Source organism: Ursus americanus, chromosome 6 (genome assembly GCF_024610735.1).
Source record: "Ursus americanus isolate L20-20 chromosome 6, mUrsAme1.1.p, whole genome shotgun sequence".
NCBI classification, from domain to species: domain Eukaryota; kingdom Metazoa; phylum Chordata; class Mammalia; order Carnivora; family Ursidae; genus Ursus; species Ursus americanus.
The window spans coordinates 27,152,010-27,173,950 of record NC_142132.1 but is presented as its reverse complement, the minus strand read 5'-3'; the positions used below and the strand labels follow the sequence as shown (position 1 = coordinate 27,173,950).

Below are 21,941 nucleotides of genomic sequence, written 5' to 3'. Positions count from 1 at the left end.
TCCAAGGAACCTGGCTGCAGAGACTTCATGGATAACTCATTTCAACAGCCGAGAAACAAAATGCTTCCGTGGAATAAAAACAGCCTTTATTTCAGTGGGGTTTGAAAAAGCATCCACCCCAACACTTAACAAGAACTCTCACAGAACGGACAAGTCTTCAGACTGGGTTGTACAGATTACCAAGGAAATGGTGACAGCATTAGGGCGCCTTGGCCTAAGATGTTGAAGAGACGATGCAATGAACAGCTGCGGATTTCTGAGGCACAATTGCATGACACAGGAAGCCCAATCGTTGGCCATCCTCACTGAGGGCAGCTGCCGGGCTCGGGTTTGCTTCTGCAAACCTCGTCTCTCGCCCTCGACCAGGCGGCTGTCGCCAGCTGCCGCAGCGCCCGCAGCGGCCCGCGCCTGTCCGCCCCCGCGTGCCTGCCAAGGCCGACGCGGCCCGGATGCGATGGTGCGCTCCCCCCGACCCGCGCACGTGACGGGGGGGGCAGTTTTCCTACCCCCTCCCCCTTCTCGAAATCCCGCCTTCCCCTGAGAGGCTGCGGCTTTCTATTGCGCCACTACTGAAATGACCGCCGTGCCAGCCAGTCAGAGTGAGACCCTTCAAGTAAGACCCGCCCCCAGTTGGTCCTCAGGTTCCTTCCCGCTCACACAGGAGTCACTTCCGAAGAGAGAGAACCGCCATGAAGAGAGAAGGGGGTGCCGCCCAACTCTGCTCCGACAGCCTCCCCGAGTCCCAGCAGCAAGACGGCAACCACGCACCCAACTTCTCCAGCCACAGCTCATGCCGCCGTCGCCAGCGGCGCCGACATGACAAGGCGCTGCATGCCCGCTAGGCCAGGTTTCCCCTCATCCCCAGCCCCGGGGTCGTCGCCCCCGCGCTGCCATCTGAGACCCGGTAGTACCGCCCCTGCTGCAGCGGGAAAGAGAACAAAGAGTCCTGGGGACAGGTACCGTGCAGAGGGCTGGACAAGGGGCCGGGTCGCGGGGGCAAGGGTATGAGGGAGGACTGCGGACGCCCGCTCTTTCAGTTCCCGCCATCCTCCGCGAGCTCAGGCCTTGGCGTTCCGGAGCCTGGCAAACCCCTGCCCCGCCTCCGCGCGGGGGCTTTTGGGACTTCGAGTTTCCTTTTCTGTAGTTGGGACGCAGTTCTCGGTCTAGTGACCACAGCCTGGGTGGCTACGGAGAACCCGCCTTAGGTAGACCGTGATTTTTGTCCTTTACGATAGCTGGACCCGGGGCCCTACCTGCGTAGTGCAGATTTAGGTGGTTTTTTTGTACGTTGCAGTTCTGATCGTAGTAGCTTAACAGTATAAATCTTCTTTAAATTGTGGGTGAAATTATGTACGATGTGATGAGGGGAACCCTTCCACGAATTACTTTATAGTCCAGTATGCACGATAATTCATACTTAACATGCAGATTTGGAATGTGATACGTTTTTTCCCTCAGTTAACTTTCCGCCTCTCCAAGAGGCTAGGTTTTTTGTGAAGATTTTACGGGAGCTATGTAATAAGATGGGGAGTTTTGACATCCTCTGACAATAAAACATGTTTAAATTCTCTACGCACTTGGTACTGTCTTTTATTTTAAGTTTTAAAAAGCTTGTAACTTAAATGTAACAGTAAGTTTATCTTCTAATGTTGTGGTACAGGTCCACAAGCCCTTATCTTAATTGTAAAAGCCAGAATGGTATGAAAATCAGAAGTTTTCAATAAGTTTGGCACCACCTCTGACTTGGCAGCCAAACCTGACTAGAACTAATGGAAGGCTGTATATGGGCTTTATCGCATTAAGTGTGAATATTTGTAAGCTTTTACTGGAGAAATATTGGTGTGTTTGCTTCTGGGGTGCAGTGTCAGACCCCACTGGGGGCTTTATGTAATGCATCCAAGTTACCCCTTTCTAAAATCCAGTAAATTCAAAAACACAAAATTCAAAAACACAAAAGTTTCAGGTAAGGGCTTGTGAGCTGTTATATTTTTTAAAAGCTAGTTCTAATGGACATTTCTGTGCATATGAAATTAGAGAACTGTTCCTACTTGAAAGTTACGTTCATAGTTATTTTACAGATTTCTTGTATGTTTTACCCAAAACCATTTTTCCCTCTGGTGTATTACTCGAAAAGGAGCCTGGGATCTAATATTTTAGGAAAGATATAAAGTTACTTTTAGTAATTAATATAAAGCCTTATTTAGTATTGTTTTGAATTTGCTGCTGCTTAATCCTTTCCCATCTCTTTCCTTAACCAGTACAGAGGGCCTCATCCTTTCCTGATTTGCCGAACCTCTGGCATTTTTCGTTTATTCTCCTGTGGAACTAATTTTTTATATTTTATGAAAACAAATGCATAAATTCTTCCTTAGTTCGTCACTCATATTAATTTCATAACCAGTTAGCTTTTCTACCAACATTTCACATTGTGGACTCTCAGTAAACCATTAAAGAGGGGTGTTGCTCTTCTAACATGAACTGTGAAGCATACGAGGGACTTGGATTGTTTAAGTTTTCTCTGAGCATTCCAACCTCATAGTGAATAAATGTTTAGGGAAACTGGTAGTGTACTGCTTCTCTTTCAGTAAAATGAATACGTTTTAGCAGAATTTTGCCAGGAAGTTAATTTTTTGCTCTATGTATGATGACATTCCTCTTTACGCAGCTGACAAATAACTCTAAATACATCAATCCAAATACAAATTCTGGTAATATGGTTCACTTTGTGTTACGGTGCAGAAATCCTTAAAAATTAAAACAATTTGATTTTTGTAACTGTTCACTTTCTTCCTTTTCTCTTGTTTTGTGTTTTCCCTACGCGCAATGTGTTATTTTTGTAAATATCCTAAGAATTTTTAGGTAAAAATTAAGATTTTGAAATGCTGGTTGTGAAGACTCATTTTAATTTCTGTTGTTTCCTAGTTTAACATCTTACCGTAGCATATAAAGAAGGTAGTGTAAGCTTGGCACTTGATCCCTTCTGCCTTTTGGCCAGCATGCCCTTCAACTCAGCTGCCTCCCCAGCTGGCCCCAAACACTGATATTGCCATTCTGCCACCTAATCTTGTTATGAGTCTGTTCAGGTTTTCCTCAGTTTTTATAATCTCCGTTATTCATTCAGCAAACATCTATTGAGCATTATTTTGTACCAGTCACTGGAGATACCAAGCAGTAGGATCAGATCCCCTCATGTAGCAGTAAGCTTTTCCTAGGAAGCACACTGTCAATTCCCTGGATCCGTACTCCAATCTTACCATTTTAGTACAATAGATTATATAAACCTCAGTCGTGCTGTTATAAATTTGCTCCTATAGGAAATAGTAAATTATATTTTCAGATTTTTGTAATCAGCTTAGCAAAGCATTATTGCCATTGTCAGAACTTGATTAAACCAGGTAGTGAAATCCAATCTATATCCTATAAATCTAGTATTCTTCCCTTAATCTGAATTATTGAGGTTTTAATGTTTGCTTATGTGATACCATATTAGTTATGCTTTTATTTTCAGGAAGCAGTCAATTATAGATTTCTTCAAACCAGCTCCAAAACAAGGTATGTATACTATTAATGCATTTCTTGTAGGATCTTTTGAAGAGGGAGATGGATTCAATTTTTAAATTTCTCTAAGCTCTTACTTGATTAAGCATAATGTTCAAGTTAAAAATATCATGAAGATGCAGTGTTTTTTACAAAGATAAGTTCTAAACATCATGAAGAAACTTTTTGCTGTTATTCTTCCTTACATTTAAAATATTCCAGTCAATAACGTTCATATTGCATACTATTTTGATTCTCTAATACAGTAACATTTTATAAATAGAGCCATGTGAGCTTATAAGATGTAGCAAAAGGGAGCTTTATGAAAGTAAGTTTATTAAATAAACCATGTCTTAATCCCCCCCCATAAAATGTGTATCATCATCTAAATACTGACTTGGAAATTTTTGTGATAGCTTAGTATTTTAAATATTATTAATATAAATAAATATACAAAATGTAATAGTTTGTGTGATTTTTAATAACATGCAATTTGTGTTTTAATTGACTATTTAGACAGACATATGTTGGATTCTTCACAAAAATCAGACATCAAATATGGAGGAAGTGGATTGTCCATCACTGGGACAGAGCAGTTTGAAAGGAAACTATCCTCACCAAAAAAATCTAAACCCAAAAGGGTGCCATCAGAAAAGAGCACTATTTTAGAGGCTTTCATGAAAGGTGTAAAAGAGCACCATAAAGATCGTGGTATACCTGAGTCCCGTCGGCCTTGTGTGTCAATAGCCACCAAATATCCAAAGGCAGTTACAAAAGTCTATGTTCCCCCATATTGCTTGTCAAAGGAGATGAAGACACTGAAGAAAAAACATCGATCTCCAGAGAGAAGGAAGTCACTGTTCATTCATGAAAATAGCAGGGAGAAGAATGAGAGAGATCGAAATAAGACCAGTGCAGATTCTAAAAAGCAGGCCACAGTGACAGAAACTGACATCTTCAAGAACAGCTCTAGAAGTCTTAGCAGCAGGAGCAGCCTATCCAGGCACCACCCAGGAGAAAGTCCACTGGGGGCTAAATTCCAGTTGTCATTAGCTTCTTACTGCAGAGAAAGAGAACTAAAGAAGTTGAGAAGGGAGCAAATGGAGCAGAGAATCAACTCAGAAAATTCTTTCTCAGAAGCAAGCAATCTTTCCATAAAATCCTCTAGTATAGAAAGAAAATGTAAACCAAGGCAGGAACAAAGTAAACAGAATGACGTCACACCTGGAAAGAGTAATCTTTCAAACCTGGTATGTGTAATAATTACTGAATTAGCTTGGCTACTGTTTTATATTTAACATGCTAAATGTAAAAGTACTTAATATTTTTAACTGTTAACATCGTATTGGTATCTTTTGTTAAGGAAATACTGATACACAGTTTGTTTAAAACCTAATTTAATGGACAGTTTCCTCCAACTGTCCACAGGACTCAGTAGAGTAAGGGCAAGAGTGTTTCTTGCCCTTAATTTTTTCAGACCATGAACAAAGGCCTTTCTTAATCAAGAAAGTAAGCATTCTTTTTTTAGGCAAGTATAGTCATTTTTAAATTAGGCTGTGCTGAAGGGAGATACTTAAGGAATGGAAAATCTAAAACAGGAGGAAATATTTTAGAACAGTGGTTCTCAAAACGTGGTCCCTAGACTAACAATATCAGCATCACCTGGGAACTTAGAAATGCAAATTCTCAGGCCCTGCCCCAGACTCACTGAACCAGAAATTGGAGGTAAGAGTCCAGCAATCTGAAATTAACAAGCCTTCCAGATGATTCTGATGTACTTTAAAGTTTTGAGAATCACTGGTTTAGATCATATATAAGTCCTAAATAATTTTGAGATTGGGTCATAGACAACTTAGGTAATATTTAGAAAGCCATCCAAATACATATTAACGTCATCATATTCTTCCTTGAGAATGTACCAAACCTAGATGAGCATAAAAGCTGACCCTCTCCCCTAGAAAGACGATAACCTCTGTTTCAAAGAACTTCTCTACAAACAGCAAATAAAGGAAGATCAGGTATCAGGAAAGGGCTATGTTGATAAGATGCTGTGAGATTTTAAAACCAGATAGACCAAAAAAGTAAACCAAACTATAACATTTTAGGAGGGAATGGAGAGTGTTGCCTTGTATATTGCTAGAAAATGTATTTGTAAACTCTAGGATTTGTTTGCAAGGAGTTTGGTGTCTTTACCAGTGAGATTTGCTAACAATCCTAAGATTTCAGTGTTTGGTTGTGCATCAGTACTCGAACTGAAGTCGTGAAGAGTCCATTATGTCCATTTTTCTTTAGAGATTTTATTTATTTATTAGAGAGCGCACAAGCGGGGAGGAGGACAGGCAGACTTCCCGCTCAGCTGGGAGCCTGACACAGGGCTCCATCCCAGGACCCTGAGATCAGGACCTGAGCCAAAATCAGATGCTTAACTGACTGAGCCACCCAAGCGCTCCTGAGTTATGTCCATTTAATTGGCAAATATTAGGCTTACTATTTCTTTATCAGAATAATGGTACAGTGCTTTAATATTCATCTTGAGGTAATATAAAGCTCTAAGTTTGTATTATGAAAACTGGCTTTATTTTTATAACTTTTTTACATTTTTATGGTACAAACGCCCTTCATTTTTATAAAATTTAAGAGTTTAAAATATTTTATTATAGAAGTTTGAATTTACCTCCAAATATAAGTGCTTGCTTTATTTGGTTTAGAAATCTGTGTTTAAATGTTACAAAGAAAAGTTCATAATCTTTACTGGCCCCAATTCCTAATTAATTTTTTCTCATTTTGCTAATAGGAAAATGGACATTTCTCAAGGAAAAGATCCTCTTCTGATTCATGGGAACCTGCTTCAGGTAGAATCAAAATTAATTTGTTAATTTTTAAATAAAATTGTACCACAGTGGTACTTTTTTAAAACAAATTTGTTTAAATGTGCAATTTCCTTTCTAGAGGGAAATTGAATGTCTCAGATTAGTTGAGAGTTTGGTTAAATTATATTTAAAAAGACTAGTCCTTGAATTAGTGTGCATAAACTGTAGTTTGTCTTGACTTTTTTGCCTTTTTCAAAAGTTCCTAGCAACATGTTACTCATTTTGGTATTCAGTGTTCTACTACTGAATCTTGGCTACAATAAGAAGCATAATCTTATATTATTGGAATTGTGGACTATCTGAGATCTTGGTATTATAGATGCTTTACATAAGATTGAAACTGTTATCATGATCCAAAACAGTGTTTCCTAATATTTCAAGTCCAAAGATAACCTTTTTAATATCAAATTTCAAGGACACCTACGTGATATTGATTTGTACTTTTAGTATCTATTGGTTGAGGAAATACATAATAACAAATAGCTACTGTTAATTCAGTAATTCTTACAGTATCTTTATCTTTTTTTAACTAGAAAATAGAACAGTGTAAAAGTCAAACATTGCAGAAATTTATAACACAGAAAATGAAAGGCTCTTAGAAATAACAACTGCTAATAGTCTGATGTGTCAGATTTTTTTCTGCCATGATCGCAAACTTTGAAAAATGGATTTTACAAATTTCCACACTCAGTAAGAGACAGCGGACATAATGATAATAGCCAACATTTATTGAACAGTTACTGTGTGCCATGCCCTCTTTGTGTGCTTTTAATTCATTTGATCTTCATATCCTTATGATTACTTTTAAAGATGGAAAAACAGAGGTACAGAGAGACAGATGTGACTCCTTGTTCTTCAGGTTTCATGTAAAACTCTGTTTTTTATATATTCTAGAGGTGCATTGCATTTTGACCAGGCGATTTCAAGTGTTAAAATCAATGTTTAGCCAAGGTTGAAACCATAGTTTACCACCATAGAGGGAGCTTCTAGATATAAGAATAAATTTGAAGTTTTTTGTGGTCTTTAAAATTTTTATTTAATTTTTACAATGTTGATTTTAGTGATCAAATTCCTTTGAATTTTGACATGAAGTACAAGAACAATAATTTCTCAGCCACAAGATTGTTCCTGTACTCACTGTATTACACATTTGTAGTAATAAGTGATCAATTTGCAGTGAGGTGAATGGAAGAACAAAATATTTTTAGTATAAAATATTTTGCTCTGCCAGCATAAAGGGCTGCTGGTGGTGATGTTGCCACCAGGCTCTTCAGCTTTTTTTTCTCTAGTAATAACTAAGATAAAAATTCTCTTCAGTTCATAGGTTTGCAGATTTCATCAGTGGTGACTGTAATGTAGTTTCATTTATATAGTTCCACATACTGCAGCTTTTGAACAGTGCTTGAAGAAGATGCTTTCTGGGTGCCTGGGTGGCTCAGTCAGTTAAGCATCTGCCTTCGGCTCAGGTCATGATCCTGGAGTCCCAGGATCGAGTCCACATTGGGCTCCCTGCTTAGCAGGGAGTCTGCTTCTCCCTCTGACCCTCCCCTCCCTCGTGCTTTCTCTCTCTCTCATATAAATAAATAAAATCTTAAAAAGAGAAAGACGTTTTCTGCATATTTTTGTAAGCAGATTTAAGAGGTTGCCTTCACTTATATTTTTATTTCTAATATTTTTGCATGTTCATAATCATTTTTAGTTATGGTATTGTACTTTTTAATAAATACACATTTATGCTGCATTTCAGTGTCAACAGAATATAAAGGACATAGGGGGCTTTTTCACTAGATAACCTGAAGAATGCTTATCTTTATCTGATAGTGAATAGATCTTAATAATCCAAATATGCTGTCTTGTTCATATTATTGCTATTATACTTCTCAGTTGTGATCGTGATGTACATAATCACATACAAGTTAGAGGATTTCAGAAATGTTGATCAAGTCATTCAGCTCTTTAGTCTTCCAGAATCCTGTCCTTAGGCTGCATTCTGAGGTCCAATTAATCCATCCCTTGTTTAGTCTATAATTTATTAGTAACCAATCTCCTGTTAATGACAGTTGGATTTTTACTTGTTTTCTATTTACAAATTCAGTCCCTGTCTTATCTATTTTATATATTAACAGATATTGGAAATGTTCTTAAACAGTCTACAGTTTATACAAGCGATGCAAAAAGAATTATGCAGTTAACCCACTGCTTTAGAGAGCTTGCAAAAGGGGAGCCTACCTACAGTACCAGTTCAACCGCCTCTAATTCTAGATGTCAAAAGCTCTTAATAAGCTGATTTTTCCTAAACTTTGCCCATAAACAGTTTTTTTCTCCTCCTGTTCCGGAATTGAAGACCTGAACAAATCAGAAATTCCTGAACAAATCAGAAATTTCTCCTCATTTCTAGCTGTATATAAATTAACTTCTGTAGGAAATGGAACAGAACTCAAACTGGCAGCTCTGTAGCTGTCTTTTTTTGAAATTCCGAACTTAAAAGAATCAGTGTAAGTCTACCCCAAGTCTTTTTCTTAGTTACTTGATTTTTCATCTTTACTATAAAGGACCCTGTCCTTTTTTACAAGACATTTAACCCCAGCAAGGTGAGTGTGGATGGAATGATTTCTTCAGGTAGTAGGAACTATCTGTAGAAAAATGGAGATAGAAGCATTTGTTTATTGGTTTTTCATGTTTATAAATGGAATTTTTCAGATTATATGCTGATCAAGCTATCCAAAAAGTTGCTTACCTCTTGAGTTATTTCGTTGTTGTTTTAATCAAATTGTTGAGGATTTGAAGACATCTGCCCTTATGCAAAGAGAAACTTGATTTGGGGAATACCGATTATATAAATAGTAATCTTTAATGATTAATGGGTTTTAGTTAATGATACATCACATTTTTAAACAGAGTAAGAAAAAAAAATTTTTTTAAGATTTTTTAAAATTTATTTTGACAGAGAGAGAGGCAGTGAGAGAGGGAACACCAGCAGGGGGAGTGAGAGAGGGAGAAGCAGGCTTCCCGCTGAGCAGGGAGCCCTACTCGGGGCTCAATCCCAGAATGCTAAGATCATGACCTGAGCTGAAGGCAGACGCTTAACGACTGAGCCACCCAGGTGCCCCACAATAAGAAAATTTTTAAACCTGGTTAACTCAAATATATGTGGTTTATTAAAGTTCTCCTGGATGGAAAACCTAGGTGGCTTAAAACAATAGAAATTTATTTTCTCATGGTTCTAGAAGCTAGAAATCCAAAATTAAGGTTATCAACAGAGCCATGCTCTCTCTAAACAATTCTAGAAGAGAATCCTTCTTTGCCTCTTCTAGCTTCTGGTGTTTGCCTACAATTCTTGGCATTCCTTCACTTGGAGATGCATCACTACTGTCATATGGCATCTTTTCCCTGCCTGTGTGTGTGGTTTTATTTAAGATTTTATTTACTTGAGAGAGAGAAAGCGGGCACACAAGTGGGGGAAGGGGCCGAGGGAGAGGGAGAAGCAGACTCCCCAGTGAGGAGGGAGCCCCATGCAGGGCTCAGTTCTGGGACCCTGAGATCATGACCTGGGCCGAAAGCACCTCTTCCCTGTGTGTTTTCACATCATCTTCCCTCTTCAAGTTGGTCTCCATGTCCAAATTTTCCCTTTTGAAGAAAGCCAAAGAGAAAGGTACTTAGGTTCAATTAAAATGCCAGCCTGCTCTACCCAGAGAAGTACATTTTGTGAGAACCAATGGAAAGGAGACAGAGTTGCTGTAGTACATTCCCTATGAATTCATGACATGATAGTGTAAAAAAGATAAAAGACCTCAAGACTGCATATTTCCCATTTTTCTAAGGACACCAGTCATAACTGGATTAGGACCCACCTTAATGACTTTATTTTAAATTGACTACTCCTGTAAAGACCCTATTTCTAATTAAAGTCACATTCTGAGATTCTGGGAGTTGTAGCTCCCAAAATGATAAGTTGAAGTTGAACCACAACTCATAACACAGCTCAAGACTAGAAGGATACACAGGAAGGAATAAACAGTTAAACACTGGGGAGAAAGATTTGGGTGGATTTTTTTTAATTGAGAAATTAAAATTTGTCTGTCTTCAACTAGTTGTTATTGTATATATATTTTAAGGTGTTATAAATTTAGATGTAGAGTATTACATTTCTGAAATCAGGTCGTCCTTGGTCTAAGAAAGAATATATGAACTTTGAGGGAATTGCCTTTGCAGTCCTTGCCATGATAACAGATATGCAGCTTTTGTGTTTTGGGGAGCAACACCTTAAATTTTGTTTGGATAGTAAACTTTTAATAGCTTTAGAATGAAAATGAGCATTGTCATTAGCTTTAAGTTAGGATACCAGTATTTTATTAGTTAATAAATAAATGGTACTAATAACTCTTTTTCCTAATCCCACGTATATTGAATGATCTCACCCTAAACTTTTACAATTTAAACATTTTGTCAGAGTGTTCTAGACACTCACTGAATAAACTTTACTAAGATAAGAAAATATACTTTTCACTAATTTGGCAAAAATTAAATTTTAGCAGGGTCTAAGCAGAATAAGTTCCCTGACAAAAGAAAAAGGAACTCTGTGGACTCAGATCTGAAAAGCACAAGAGAATCTATAATGCCAAAAGTAAAAGAGTCCTTCCTTGAGAAGCGTCCTGACGGACCACATCAGAGAGAGAAATTTATAAAACATATTGCACTGAAGACACCTGGGGATGTATTGCGCTTGGAAGATATATCCAAGGAACCCAGTGAAGAAATTGATCGCTCCTCTGGAGGCTTGGCACCTTCAAATTCTGGCCACCATTCTTCCAGGAATAGTGACCAAATCCGTGTGGCAAGTACCAAAGAGACTAAGATGCAGAAACCCCACTTATCTTTACCTCAGGAAAAGTCTGCAGTTAAAAAAGCTAGCAACCTTCAGAAAAATAAAACTGCTAGCTCTGTGGCATCAAAGGAGACAAAACTTCTACCTTTACTCTCCCATGTTCCAAGTGCTGGTTCCTCCCGGGTACCATTAAATGCTAAAAATTGCACTCTTCCAGTTCCTAAAAAAGAAAAAGAACGTTCCTCATCTAAAGAATGTTCTGGGCATTCTACAGAGTCCTCCAAACACAAGGAACACAAAGCAAAGACTGATAAAGCTGATTCTAATGTATCTTCAGGGAAAATTTCTGGGGGATCTTTGCGTTCAGAATATGGCACTCCTACAAAGTCTCCCCCAGCTGCTTTGGAAGTTGTGCCATGTATCCCAAGCCCTACAGCACCTTCAGATAAAGCCCCTTCAGATAAAGAGAGTTCAGGAAATTCCAATGCAGGTAGCAATGCACTGAAAAGAAAACTAAGGGGTGATTTTGATAGTGATGAAGAAAGTTTAGGTTACAACCTAGACAGTGATGAGGAAGAGGAAACATTAAAATCACTGGAAGAAATAATGGCTTTGAACTTCAATCAGACTTCTGCAACTACAGGAAAGCCTCCTGCTCTTTCCAAGGGGCTTAGATCTCAGTCATCAGACTATACAGTAAGTAGTTTTGTGACATTTATCTTTACTTGAAGAGGGGAAGATGGATTGATTAGTGAAAGAGGGATAAATTGATAGAACTTATTTGAAAACTTAGTATTTTTTATGATTCATAATTGGACTGAAACTGGTATAGTTCTTGTTTGGTTAATGGGTTTCCCATATCTTTAGTTTTATTACTATAAATCAGTGGTCTCCAAACTTTTTTGATCACACACACTTCTGTTAGTAAAAAATTTTTAAGCATGTACTCCAATATATATGTGTACTTATAGATTATATACATGTACCACTATACTACTGTGTACTTTCTATAAAGCATATGCAAAAACAGAATTTAAAAGGAAGAAGAAAAAAGTATTTTCCTATAGAAGTTATATAGAAGTTACTATAGACTAAGTTCTACTGGAGTTTCTGTAGACGTTCCATATAAATAGAAGTTCTATTATTTTCTTCCTGCACCCCAATGGATCACCTTGCACACCCCCTGCTTTGGAGACCACTGCTGTAAATGAAGGTAGAGTGTAGAAATGTTGTTAATTGTGGTGTGCAATTTTATTTATAAAGTGCTTCATTCTATCTTGGGAATAAGCTGCATTAAATTCTAATATGTCTGTAAAATTTGGTGGGGAAGGTGTTAATGTTCCATGGTAACACCTAAAAATTAGTTTGAATCCATTAAAATAGAATTTAAAAATAAAGACAGGGTAGCCATGGAGCCCTTGGGTGTTTGCAGTCAGTTCTTAAGCCTGGCAGGGTTTTATAAGTAGTGCCTTTCCTAATAAGTGGTAAAAATCAAATTGCCTGCAGTACAAAATACTAGATTTAAAGCATGATGATGAAAATTCTCTAAGATAGGTATCCTCCTGGCCTAGGTTATTGACAGAAAATATTATTTAGTACTCTGAATAACTTAAAACAACCCAATTCTTCTACTAAAATATGTTACAAAGTATTCCTAAATTTTCTTCTTGTTTTAGGAACATGTTCATAGTGGGACGTATACAAATACTTTGGAACGTCTAGTGAAGGAGATGGAAGACACTCAAAGGTTAGTTAGCATCATGACTACCTTGCTGAATTTAACATACTGCTTGTTTGTGTAGCTGGCTTTTAATTTTCCTTTAAAAATTATGAGAAATTAGCATACATTTTGTGCTAATACTACTATAACAGTTTTACTGGCAGCTTTGTTAGAAATAAAGTGTTCCTGTTCACAGGCTGGGTCAGAAGATCAGGTTTTTATGGTTTACTGCATTACTGTAGTAACACAAATTCTTTTCTGCTTACCACAACCAGAATCTAACTGGTAGCTGAAATTCTTGATCAAAAGTATGGGCAGAATTTTTTGTGTGTTTTTTTTATTGTGATAAAATATATAGAATTTACCATTCTAATCATTTTTAAATGTGCAGTTCGGTGGCATTAAGTACATTCACATTGTTGTGCAACCATCACCACCATCCGTCTTCAAAACTTTTTTTCAGCTTCCCTAACTGAAATATCATACTCATTAAATAACTTCCCATCCTCCCCTTCCCCCAGCCATTGGCAGCTACCCTTCTACTTTCTGTCTCTATGAAATTAACTATTCTAGGTACCTCATATAAATGAAATCATGCAGTATTTGTCCATTTATACTGACTTATTTAGCATAGCATCTTTAAGGTTTGTCCATGTTGTAGCATGGGTCAAAATTTCCTTCGTTTTTAAGGCTAAATAGTACTCTGTTGTATGTATATACCACATTTTATTTATCCATTCATCATTTGATGGACACGTGGGTTGCTTCTACTTTTGGCTATTGGAAATATTGCTACTGTGAACAGGGGTGTACGAATATCTCTTCAAGCCCCCACTCAGTTCTTTTGTGTTGGGTATATACCGAGGAGCGGAACTGCTGGATCATACAGTGATTCTATACATAAATCTTTGCGGAACTGCTGTACTGTCTTCCATGGCTGCACCATTTTACATTTCCACCAGCAGTGCACAAGGATTCCAGTTTTTCCACATCCTCACCCAACACTTGATATTTTCTGGTTTTTTGATAATAGCCATCCTAGCAAGTATGAAGTGTACCTCATTATGGTTTCGATTTTCACTTTCCTAATGACTAATGATTTTGAGCATCTTTTCATGTCCTTGTTGGCCATTTGTATAGCTTCTTTGGAGAAATGTCTATTCAGATCCTTTGCCCTTTTTTTTTTTTAAGATTTTATTGATTTATTTGAGAGAGCACAAAAGGGGGAAGGGGCAGAGGGAGAAGGAGAAGCAGAGTCCCTGCTGAGCAGGGAGCCCGATGTGGGGCTCGATCCCAGGACCGCAGGATCATCATCTGAGCCGAAGGCAGCCACTTAATCGACTGAACCATCCAGGTGCTCCTTGCCCATTTTTAAATTGAGTTGTTCAGGGTTTTTTGTTTGCATAGATAGAATTTTTTTTAAACATTCTTATGTTCATATAGACCAAATTTTGAAACCAGCATAATCACACATGGTACTTCTACATCAAGTTACTCTTGAGGAAGAAGTTTAGAATTGTTTCTCTCTCATTCTGGCTCTGGCTCTGGCTCTTTCTCTTTCTCTCTCTCTCTCACACACACACACACACAGAAATCAAAAAGTTTGAGGATCATAATGGACCTAATAAAATCTGTGTCACTAGTTGTAAACTGCTTTTGCTAATGAGGGGAAAAATATCTTCCTTACTTAAGGAATATCCTCAAAACTAGCCCAGACAACTTAACTAAAAGCTCAACTGACTTGGGGCTCCTGGGTGGCTCAGTTGGTTAAGTGTCTGACTTTGGCTTAGGTCATGATCTTGGGGTCCTGGGATTGGATCCCCATATCGGGCCCCCCGCTCAGCAGGGAGTCTCCTTGTCCCTCTCCCTCTGCCAGTCCCCCTGCTTGTGCTCTCTCTCTCTCTCTCAAATAAATAATAAAATCTTTTTTTTTTTTTTTAAGATTTTATTTATTCATTCAACAGAGATAGAGACAGCCAGCGAGAGAGGGAACACAAGCAGGGGGAGTGGGAGAGGAAGAAGCAGGCTCACAGCAGAAAAGCCTGATGCGGGGCTCGATCCCATAACGCCGGGATCACGCCCTGAGCCGAAGGCAGACGCTTAACCGCTATGCCACCCAGGCGCCCCTCAAATAAATAATAAAATCTTAAAAAAAAAAATGCTCAACTGATTTGAAGTTGGTATATATGTGTCTCAAACTTGATATATGAGTTAGCTAACCATAGGAAATACAATTAGTCAGACATGTTCCCCTTTCTAAATTTAGAGAAATTGTTTCTATTGTAAAATTTTTTAAACATTTTATGAATTCATGTGATTTGTAATGTCAGATCTGAAGTTGTTTATTTAAAATGAATACTGCACGGACCAGAGGCAGACATGCTAGTTTGATCTGATAATTGACTTTTCTGTATTGATAGAGCAAATACGTTTACTGGTCCCTTACTGTTGTATTATACTCATCTACTGTGGAGCCGGAGGTAGGAATAAGGACCTGGGTTAAAATAACTTAAGGACTCCAGGGGCGCCTGGGTGGCACAGTCGTTAAGCGTCTGCCTTCGGCTCAGGGTGTGATCCCAGCGTTCTGGGATCGAGCCCCACATCAGGCTCCTCCGCTAGGAGCCTGCTTCTTCTTCTCCCACTCCCCCTGCTTGTGTTCCCTCTCTCTCTGGCTGTTTGTCAAATAAATAAATAAAATCTTAAAAAAATAAAAAATAAAATAACTTAAGGACTCCAGAGCTAGACTCTCTGGCTCTGAATCCCAGCTCCTTGCATTGTGAGCTTGAGCAAGTTAGCATTCCTAATGTCTGTTTCCTCATCTGTAAAATGGGTAATAGTAAACTACCACATGGGGTTCTTTTGAGGGTTGAAAGATTTAATACATAAAGTTCTCAGTACAGTGCCTGTCCCATAATAAAGGTTCAGTGTTAGGTATTGTGATGATAATGATGATGACAATGATAATGACTACTGCTGTTAGAAAGCCTAATTAATATTATCAGGATGTTGGTCTACTGGAGTCAAATGAGCATTAAAGATTCAGGGGATAATCAGATTATTCTTTGCCATTTTTCCTTCCCCTTTCTCTAAATGAGTTGGATATCATTCTTGAAGTCCTAGCTATAAAGAAATATCCAAGTCTTCTGATGCGAAGGAACCCTATTCTAATATCATACCAGTAGCTAGGTAAAAGTCTGTTATACATCATGATGTTTGGGAAGACATAATTTGACCTGTAGCGTGCAACAAAGTTTGTCATATAACAAGGTACTTATTAATAAGAGGTTGGGTTTTTTGGGGGGTTTGTTTGGGTTTTGGTGCTGCTTTTAGACATAAATTAAAGATTATTTTTAGAGTAAACCATTTTCTTTTTTTTTTTTTTTTTTATTTTATTTTATTTATTTAACAGAGATAGCCAGCGAGAGAGGGAACACAAGCAGGGGGAGTGGGAGAGGAAGTAGCAGGCTCATAGTGGAGGAGCCTGATGTGGGGCTCGATCCCATAACACCGGGATCACGCCCTGAGCCGAAGGCAGGCGCCCAACCGCTGTGCCACCCAGGCGCCCCTAGAGTAAACCATTTTCTTACAACTTTCTTTCAATTCTCAGACTAGATGAATTGCAGAAGCAACTGCAGGAAGACATAAGGCAGGGCCGAGGTATTAAATCCCCCATTAGAATTGGAGATGAAGACAGTACAGATGATGAGGATGGCCTCTTAGAAGAGCACAGGTACAGCATTTTTCGTAATGTATACCCTATTAAGTTTATATTTTTTAATTTTGTTCTTGTGAAATAAATGAACCATTGATGGTTATGTACTTAACGAGTAATCTATGATGGTTTTCTTTTCTTTTCTTTTTTTTTTTTAAATGATTTTTTATTATATTATGTTAGTCACCATACACTATGATGGTTTTCTAATCCATCTGTGATGGATTTGAAGGACAAATGTTATGGCCAAGTTACATCTTTTTTCTCCTGGTTATTGTTTCTTTTCACGTAGACCCATTTATTGGCTTTGGACTAACTACTAGCAAAAACTGGGAGGAACAAAACACATGTTCTCATGCAGTCTTCTTATCTGGGGTTAACAATGGTCCTAAGAAGAGTTTTCTTTGCACCCAACCTTTAAACACAAAACCATATGAAATATAACTATTTGGTATTCAATAACTGTTTTTATTCCAGGGAATTTCTAAAGAAATTTTCAGTTACAATTGATGCTATTCCTGATCATCACCCAGGTGAAGAAATATTTAATTTCCTCAATTCCGGAAAAATTTTCAATCAGCATACCTTGGATTTAAGAGACTCTGGTTTTATAGGACAGAGTGCTGTAGAAAAGCTTATTCTTAAGTAAGTAGAAAAATAGAAAAACATTTTACTTTTTCTTATATAAAAATTACCCTGAAAGATTTCTAACTGATGTAATCTTCTAAAAGGTTAATTTCTATTATGATGTATCCAGTTTCCTAATCCTTCTTATTACTGTTGTTTTTGTGTTTATTATTTAACTATAGGAAGCAGTGTAAGATAGTTGCTTGGCGTATTACATGCCTTTATTAGTTAGGATTAAGATCAGAATATAATAACAGTGACTGTCAAAATAATAGGGGCTTAAAACAAGAAGTATAGTTCATTCTTCTGTGAAAGAAGTTCAGAGGTAGGAAGTCCAGGGCTGGTGTTTCCCATATAATCTTTTTCTCCACCATCCTAAGTACCTGGTTGCTTCAGGTGCTACTGGTATTCCAGCCCTTTAATTTCAAATTCCCAGAAATCCCACACATTTCTACTTATGGTTAGTTGGGTAGAACTTGGTCAACATGACCACATCTAGTCACAAGGAAGGCTGAGAAATGGTTTTTATTTCAGGCAGAGCTAGTGTACCCAGCTAAATAAAAGTCAGCGTTCAGTTACCAAGAGGAAAGGCAAGAATAGATGTTGGGATGGGCAACTAGCAGTCTATACTACAGTGCCCAGATTGGTCTAATTTCTCTCAGTACATGATATCTCAGATCCAGAGAGATCACATTAATTCTGGTGCTGAGTTTTATGGAAGTACAAACCCAAGATGGCAAAAGTAGACAGTGCCCTGAGACTTAGTAGGAGCCTTTTCAACACTGCCAGCTAATGTAAGTTTATCCACCAGATAAATCTGGAGACAGACCAACAGACTGGATCAGCTTTAGGCCATCACTTGAATTTCCTTTATGAGTAACCCATCCATAGTAGAGTCGAGTCCACCTCCAGCGGTGTGCTTGCTCATATTTCCCTGATTATGTCAGATGTGGTGGTAGAAGTTTCTTACCATTGATTTCATTTTATTTTTTCAGATCAGGAAAAACAGATCAGATTTTTTTGACAACACAAGGCTTTCTTACCTCTGCTTATCACTATGTCCAGTGTCCTGTACCTGTGTTAAAGTGGCTGTTTCGGGTAAGAGAAATGTTCGGGGAATATAGTTGTCTTCTGCATTTCCAGTCAAAAACAAACTTAAAATATCATATTTGCATATTACTAGAGAAAAAAAATAGCACATCAAACCCATGATTTCAGCGGGTTAAAATGAGGCAAAAGAGTCCATGTGAAGAGATGATGAAGGAAATGCTAATGCAGATCGCGCGCGGGATAGTAGTGTTAATTGTGTCTAAGACATTTCATCCCACTGGTAAATCACTCTCATGGTTAGTTTTAGAAGCGTTCTTCTCATTCTTATGTTACCTATTTTTTTGGGAGGGGATGGGGGCTTTGTGGAGTTTTTTAAAGTATTTTTTTCTCCTATTTTTATGGAGATTCTTGAATATATATTTTTAGGATTTGACTGGTACACTAATATTTTCCCATGTGTGTGTGTTGTGTGTGTGTACACAACCAGATGTTTCTCTTCCCCAATAATGTTTAATTCTTAAATCCACTTAATTATCTAAATTTTTGTATTATCTGCACAGTAATTTTATAAATACCAGTGGTATCGAAAAATAGGACTATTGTATGAAGTGAGAAGTGGGAAAAACAGAATGAGTGTCTTTTTTTTTTTTTTAAGACAAATTTTTTTTTTTTTTTAGATTTTATTTATTTATTCGACAGAGATAGAGACAGCCAGCGAGAGAGGGAACACAAGCAGGGGGAGTGGGAGAGGAAGAAGCAGGCTCATAGCAGAGGAGCCTGATGTGGGGCTCGATCCCATAACGCTGGGACCACGCCCTGAGCTGAAGGCAGACGCTTAACCACTGTACCACCCAGGCGCCCCACAAAATTTTTTTTTTTTCAAGAGTTTTTATTTATTTGACAGAGAGAGACAGCCAGCGAGAGAGGGAACACAAGCAGGGGGAGTGGGAGAGGAAGAAGCAGGCTTCCAGCGGACGAGCCTGATGTGGGGCTCGATACCAGAACGCTGGGATCACGCCCTGAGCCGAAGGCAGATGCTTAACGACTAAGCCACCCAGGCGCCCCAGAATGAGTGTCTTTAAGTGGGCTTTAAGATAGCCTTTCAAACAATCTCATATTTGGCAAGAACTAGATATTCCAATATAGCCTTTTATTCATTTTTTTCATATCGCTGGCATTTTTTGAGTGCCAGCTGTGCCAGGTATTAGAACAGCAACAAAAAAATCCACATTTCTGATCTCATGAAAGCCACATTCTAGTACTGTAGAGGAGATAGACAGTAAATGGGTATGTGTGTGAGAGCATATTTGGATATATATTATGTCAGATGGTAAGTGCTAAGAAGAAATAGTAGATCAGGGTAGATACAGAGAAGAATCAGGGTTGGGGATAAAAGCTTGCGTTTTTGGAAAGAAAAAAATATAATGATGAGGGTTTACTGGTAAGGTGAGGTCTGAGTAAAGATCTGAGAAGAAAGTAACGGAGTGAACCTTGCCACTATGTGATAAAAGAGCATTCTAGGCAGAGAAAATAGCAGGCAGTGCAGACTGTGGGGCAGGAGTGTTTATTTCCAGTGGTTAGGAGCTCACTACTTTGACCCCAGTAAATTTTTTTTAAAACAGTCCTAATCAAATCAAAACTTGCTTCCCTGTGGTTTTTATATAGTAGTACTAATTATCTTTTCTAGAGCTTCCCAGAATATGCTTCATCTAACAGTACTTCCCTTATTTTAAAACAGCTGTCATGAGCCTCATCTCCCCCAACACTAAACTTTCTCCAGTCACTAAATATCTAGTCCCTTTACTGATCATCTTTCTGAATGGCCTTTAGCTTTTAAAGTGTTTCCCCGGGGAGCCTGGGTGGCACAGCGGTTAAGCGTCTGCCTTCGGCTCAGGGCGTGATCCCGGCGATCTGGGATCGAGCCCCACATCAGGCTCTTCTGCTATGAGCCTGCTTCTTCCTCTCCCACTCCCCCTGCTTGTGTTCCCTCTCTCGCTGGCTGTCTCTATCTCTGTCAAATAAATAAATAAAATCTTTAAAAAAAAAAATAAATAAATAAAAATAAATAAAGTGTTTCCCCATAAATGGACATACGCTCCAGATAAGGTTTTTCTAAACAGCAGTTTTCAGTGAGACTCTTTCCCTTCTACCCACTGACATATTTCTATTACTGCAATTCAAAACTTCATCTGTTGTCCTGCCAGGGCTTTGTTATTCTCTAACTATGCAATATATCTTTTCTTAAACTTGTAAGTAAGACTTTGCATTTATCTGTGTTAATTTTTATCTTGGTTGGGGGGTCCTCATTATAGCCTTTAAAACCCTGATTTTAACATTTAAGCATACCTTTGTATAAGCAGTTTTTATACTCTACATATTTATTATTTGAAAAACTAAACTAATAATCATTCATTAATCACTTTTTCTGTGTAAAACACTTTGTCTCATCTCTCCTTTTCAATTCCAAGTCCAGTTTTCATGATGGGGAGATACACCAACTTACAACTATTTTTCTTTTTTAGAAAGTATGTCAGAATTTATTTTAATGCTGTGGTTCTAATGTGTTGTTTTTTTTTAACCCTTCTTACCTAAAGAATATAAAAATACCAATTCAGAAGGAAATATACACCCCAGTGTTTTTTGCAGCATTATTTACAATAACCAAATTATGGAAGCAACCCAAGTGTCCATTGATAGATGAGTAGATAAAAGAGAAGTACGCACAACATGCACACATATACATGGAATATTATTCAGCCATAAAAAAGGAATGAACTCTATGGTCGTAACATTTTTGTAAATTTAATTGTTAAAATGCACTTAAAATGTTTGCATTATCCTGATTTTATGAGTATAAAACTAGAAAGACACTTTACTACTTCTTAAAAACTTTTTCAAAGGCAATTCACATTTGATTGTGAGAAGTTCAAGTAAAATGGAAAGAAGATTTTTTTAAAAAAGGCTTAATGGCATCCCAGTTTCCAGGGGCTATTGAATTTTAGTGTTTTCTAGATTGTTCTCTGCATGTACATAGGTTGCTGTATGACAATATAAACAATATGTGCTGTTTTATGACTTATTTCAGATAACAAATTATTGAGTATTTTCACATCAGTATAGATATGTTATCCTTTTTTAATGGCTTTATAATATTCTTTTGTAGTGTTATACTATGATTTATTTAACCCAGTCTCAATTGGTAAACATCAGATTGTTATATACACCTCTTTACACATTTATTTAATTATCTCCAAGCACTGGGTTGCCCACCTTAGAATTCATTACTGCCGGAAAAAGATTGTTCCAGTTTCCAACATGCCTTTGAATGTTGCTGCCCCCTAGTAGCAAAACATAACACAAACATTATAACAGACTTTTTTTGGACACCGGTTGATTCTGAAAATGGCACAAACATACAAATGATGCTAATACAAACATACAGTGACACAAATATGCCTAATTGAAACCAGAGTTTGGGTTATTCTTCCTTACATTTTAGATTTAAATTTACTATAATCATAATCTATAGCTCCAAAGCAAAAGGGAAAGAGAAATGTTTTCCCTGCAAAACCACTTTAAAATTACTTTCGGGGCGGGGCG

The 21,941-nt window shown here is 37.9% G+C and overlaps 1 protein-coding gene across 3 annotated transcripts in view; it reads left to right on the top strand.

The window, feature by feature from the left end:
- Positions 1-548: 548 nt before the first annotated feature.
- SLF2 (SMC5/6 complex localization factor 2) overlaps positions 549-21,941 on the top strand; it is a 53,751-nt gene continuing 32,358 nt past the window's right edge. For 2 of the 3 annotated variants that reach the window (XR_006780618.2, XM_045802890.2), the window contains exons 1-9: positions 550-956; positions 3,509-3,552; positions 4,054-4,787; positions 6,332-6,389; positions 10,940-11,928; positions 12,909-12,979; positions 16,560-16,682; positions 17,142-17,309; positions 18,287-18,389. Coding sequence is in view for 2 of the 3 variants with exons in the window: in XM_045802890.2 (XP_045658846.1) it covers positions 817-956; positions 3,509-3,552; positions 4,054-4,787; positions 6,332-6,389; positions 10,940-11,928; positions 12,909-12,979; positions 16,560-16,682; positions 17,142-17,309; positions 18,287-18,389 (2,430 nt within the window). In the remaining variant the exon portion in view is untranslated. Of the gene's footprint in view, positions 957-3,508; positions 3,553-4,053; positions 4,788-6,331; positions 6,390-10,939; positions 11,929-12,908; positions 12,980-16,559; positions 16,683-17,141; positions 17,310-18,286; positions 18,390-21,941 lie in introns of all 3 variants that reach the window. The other variant, XM_045802891.2, reaches the window with a different exon arrangement.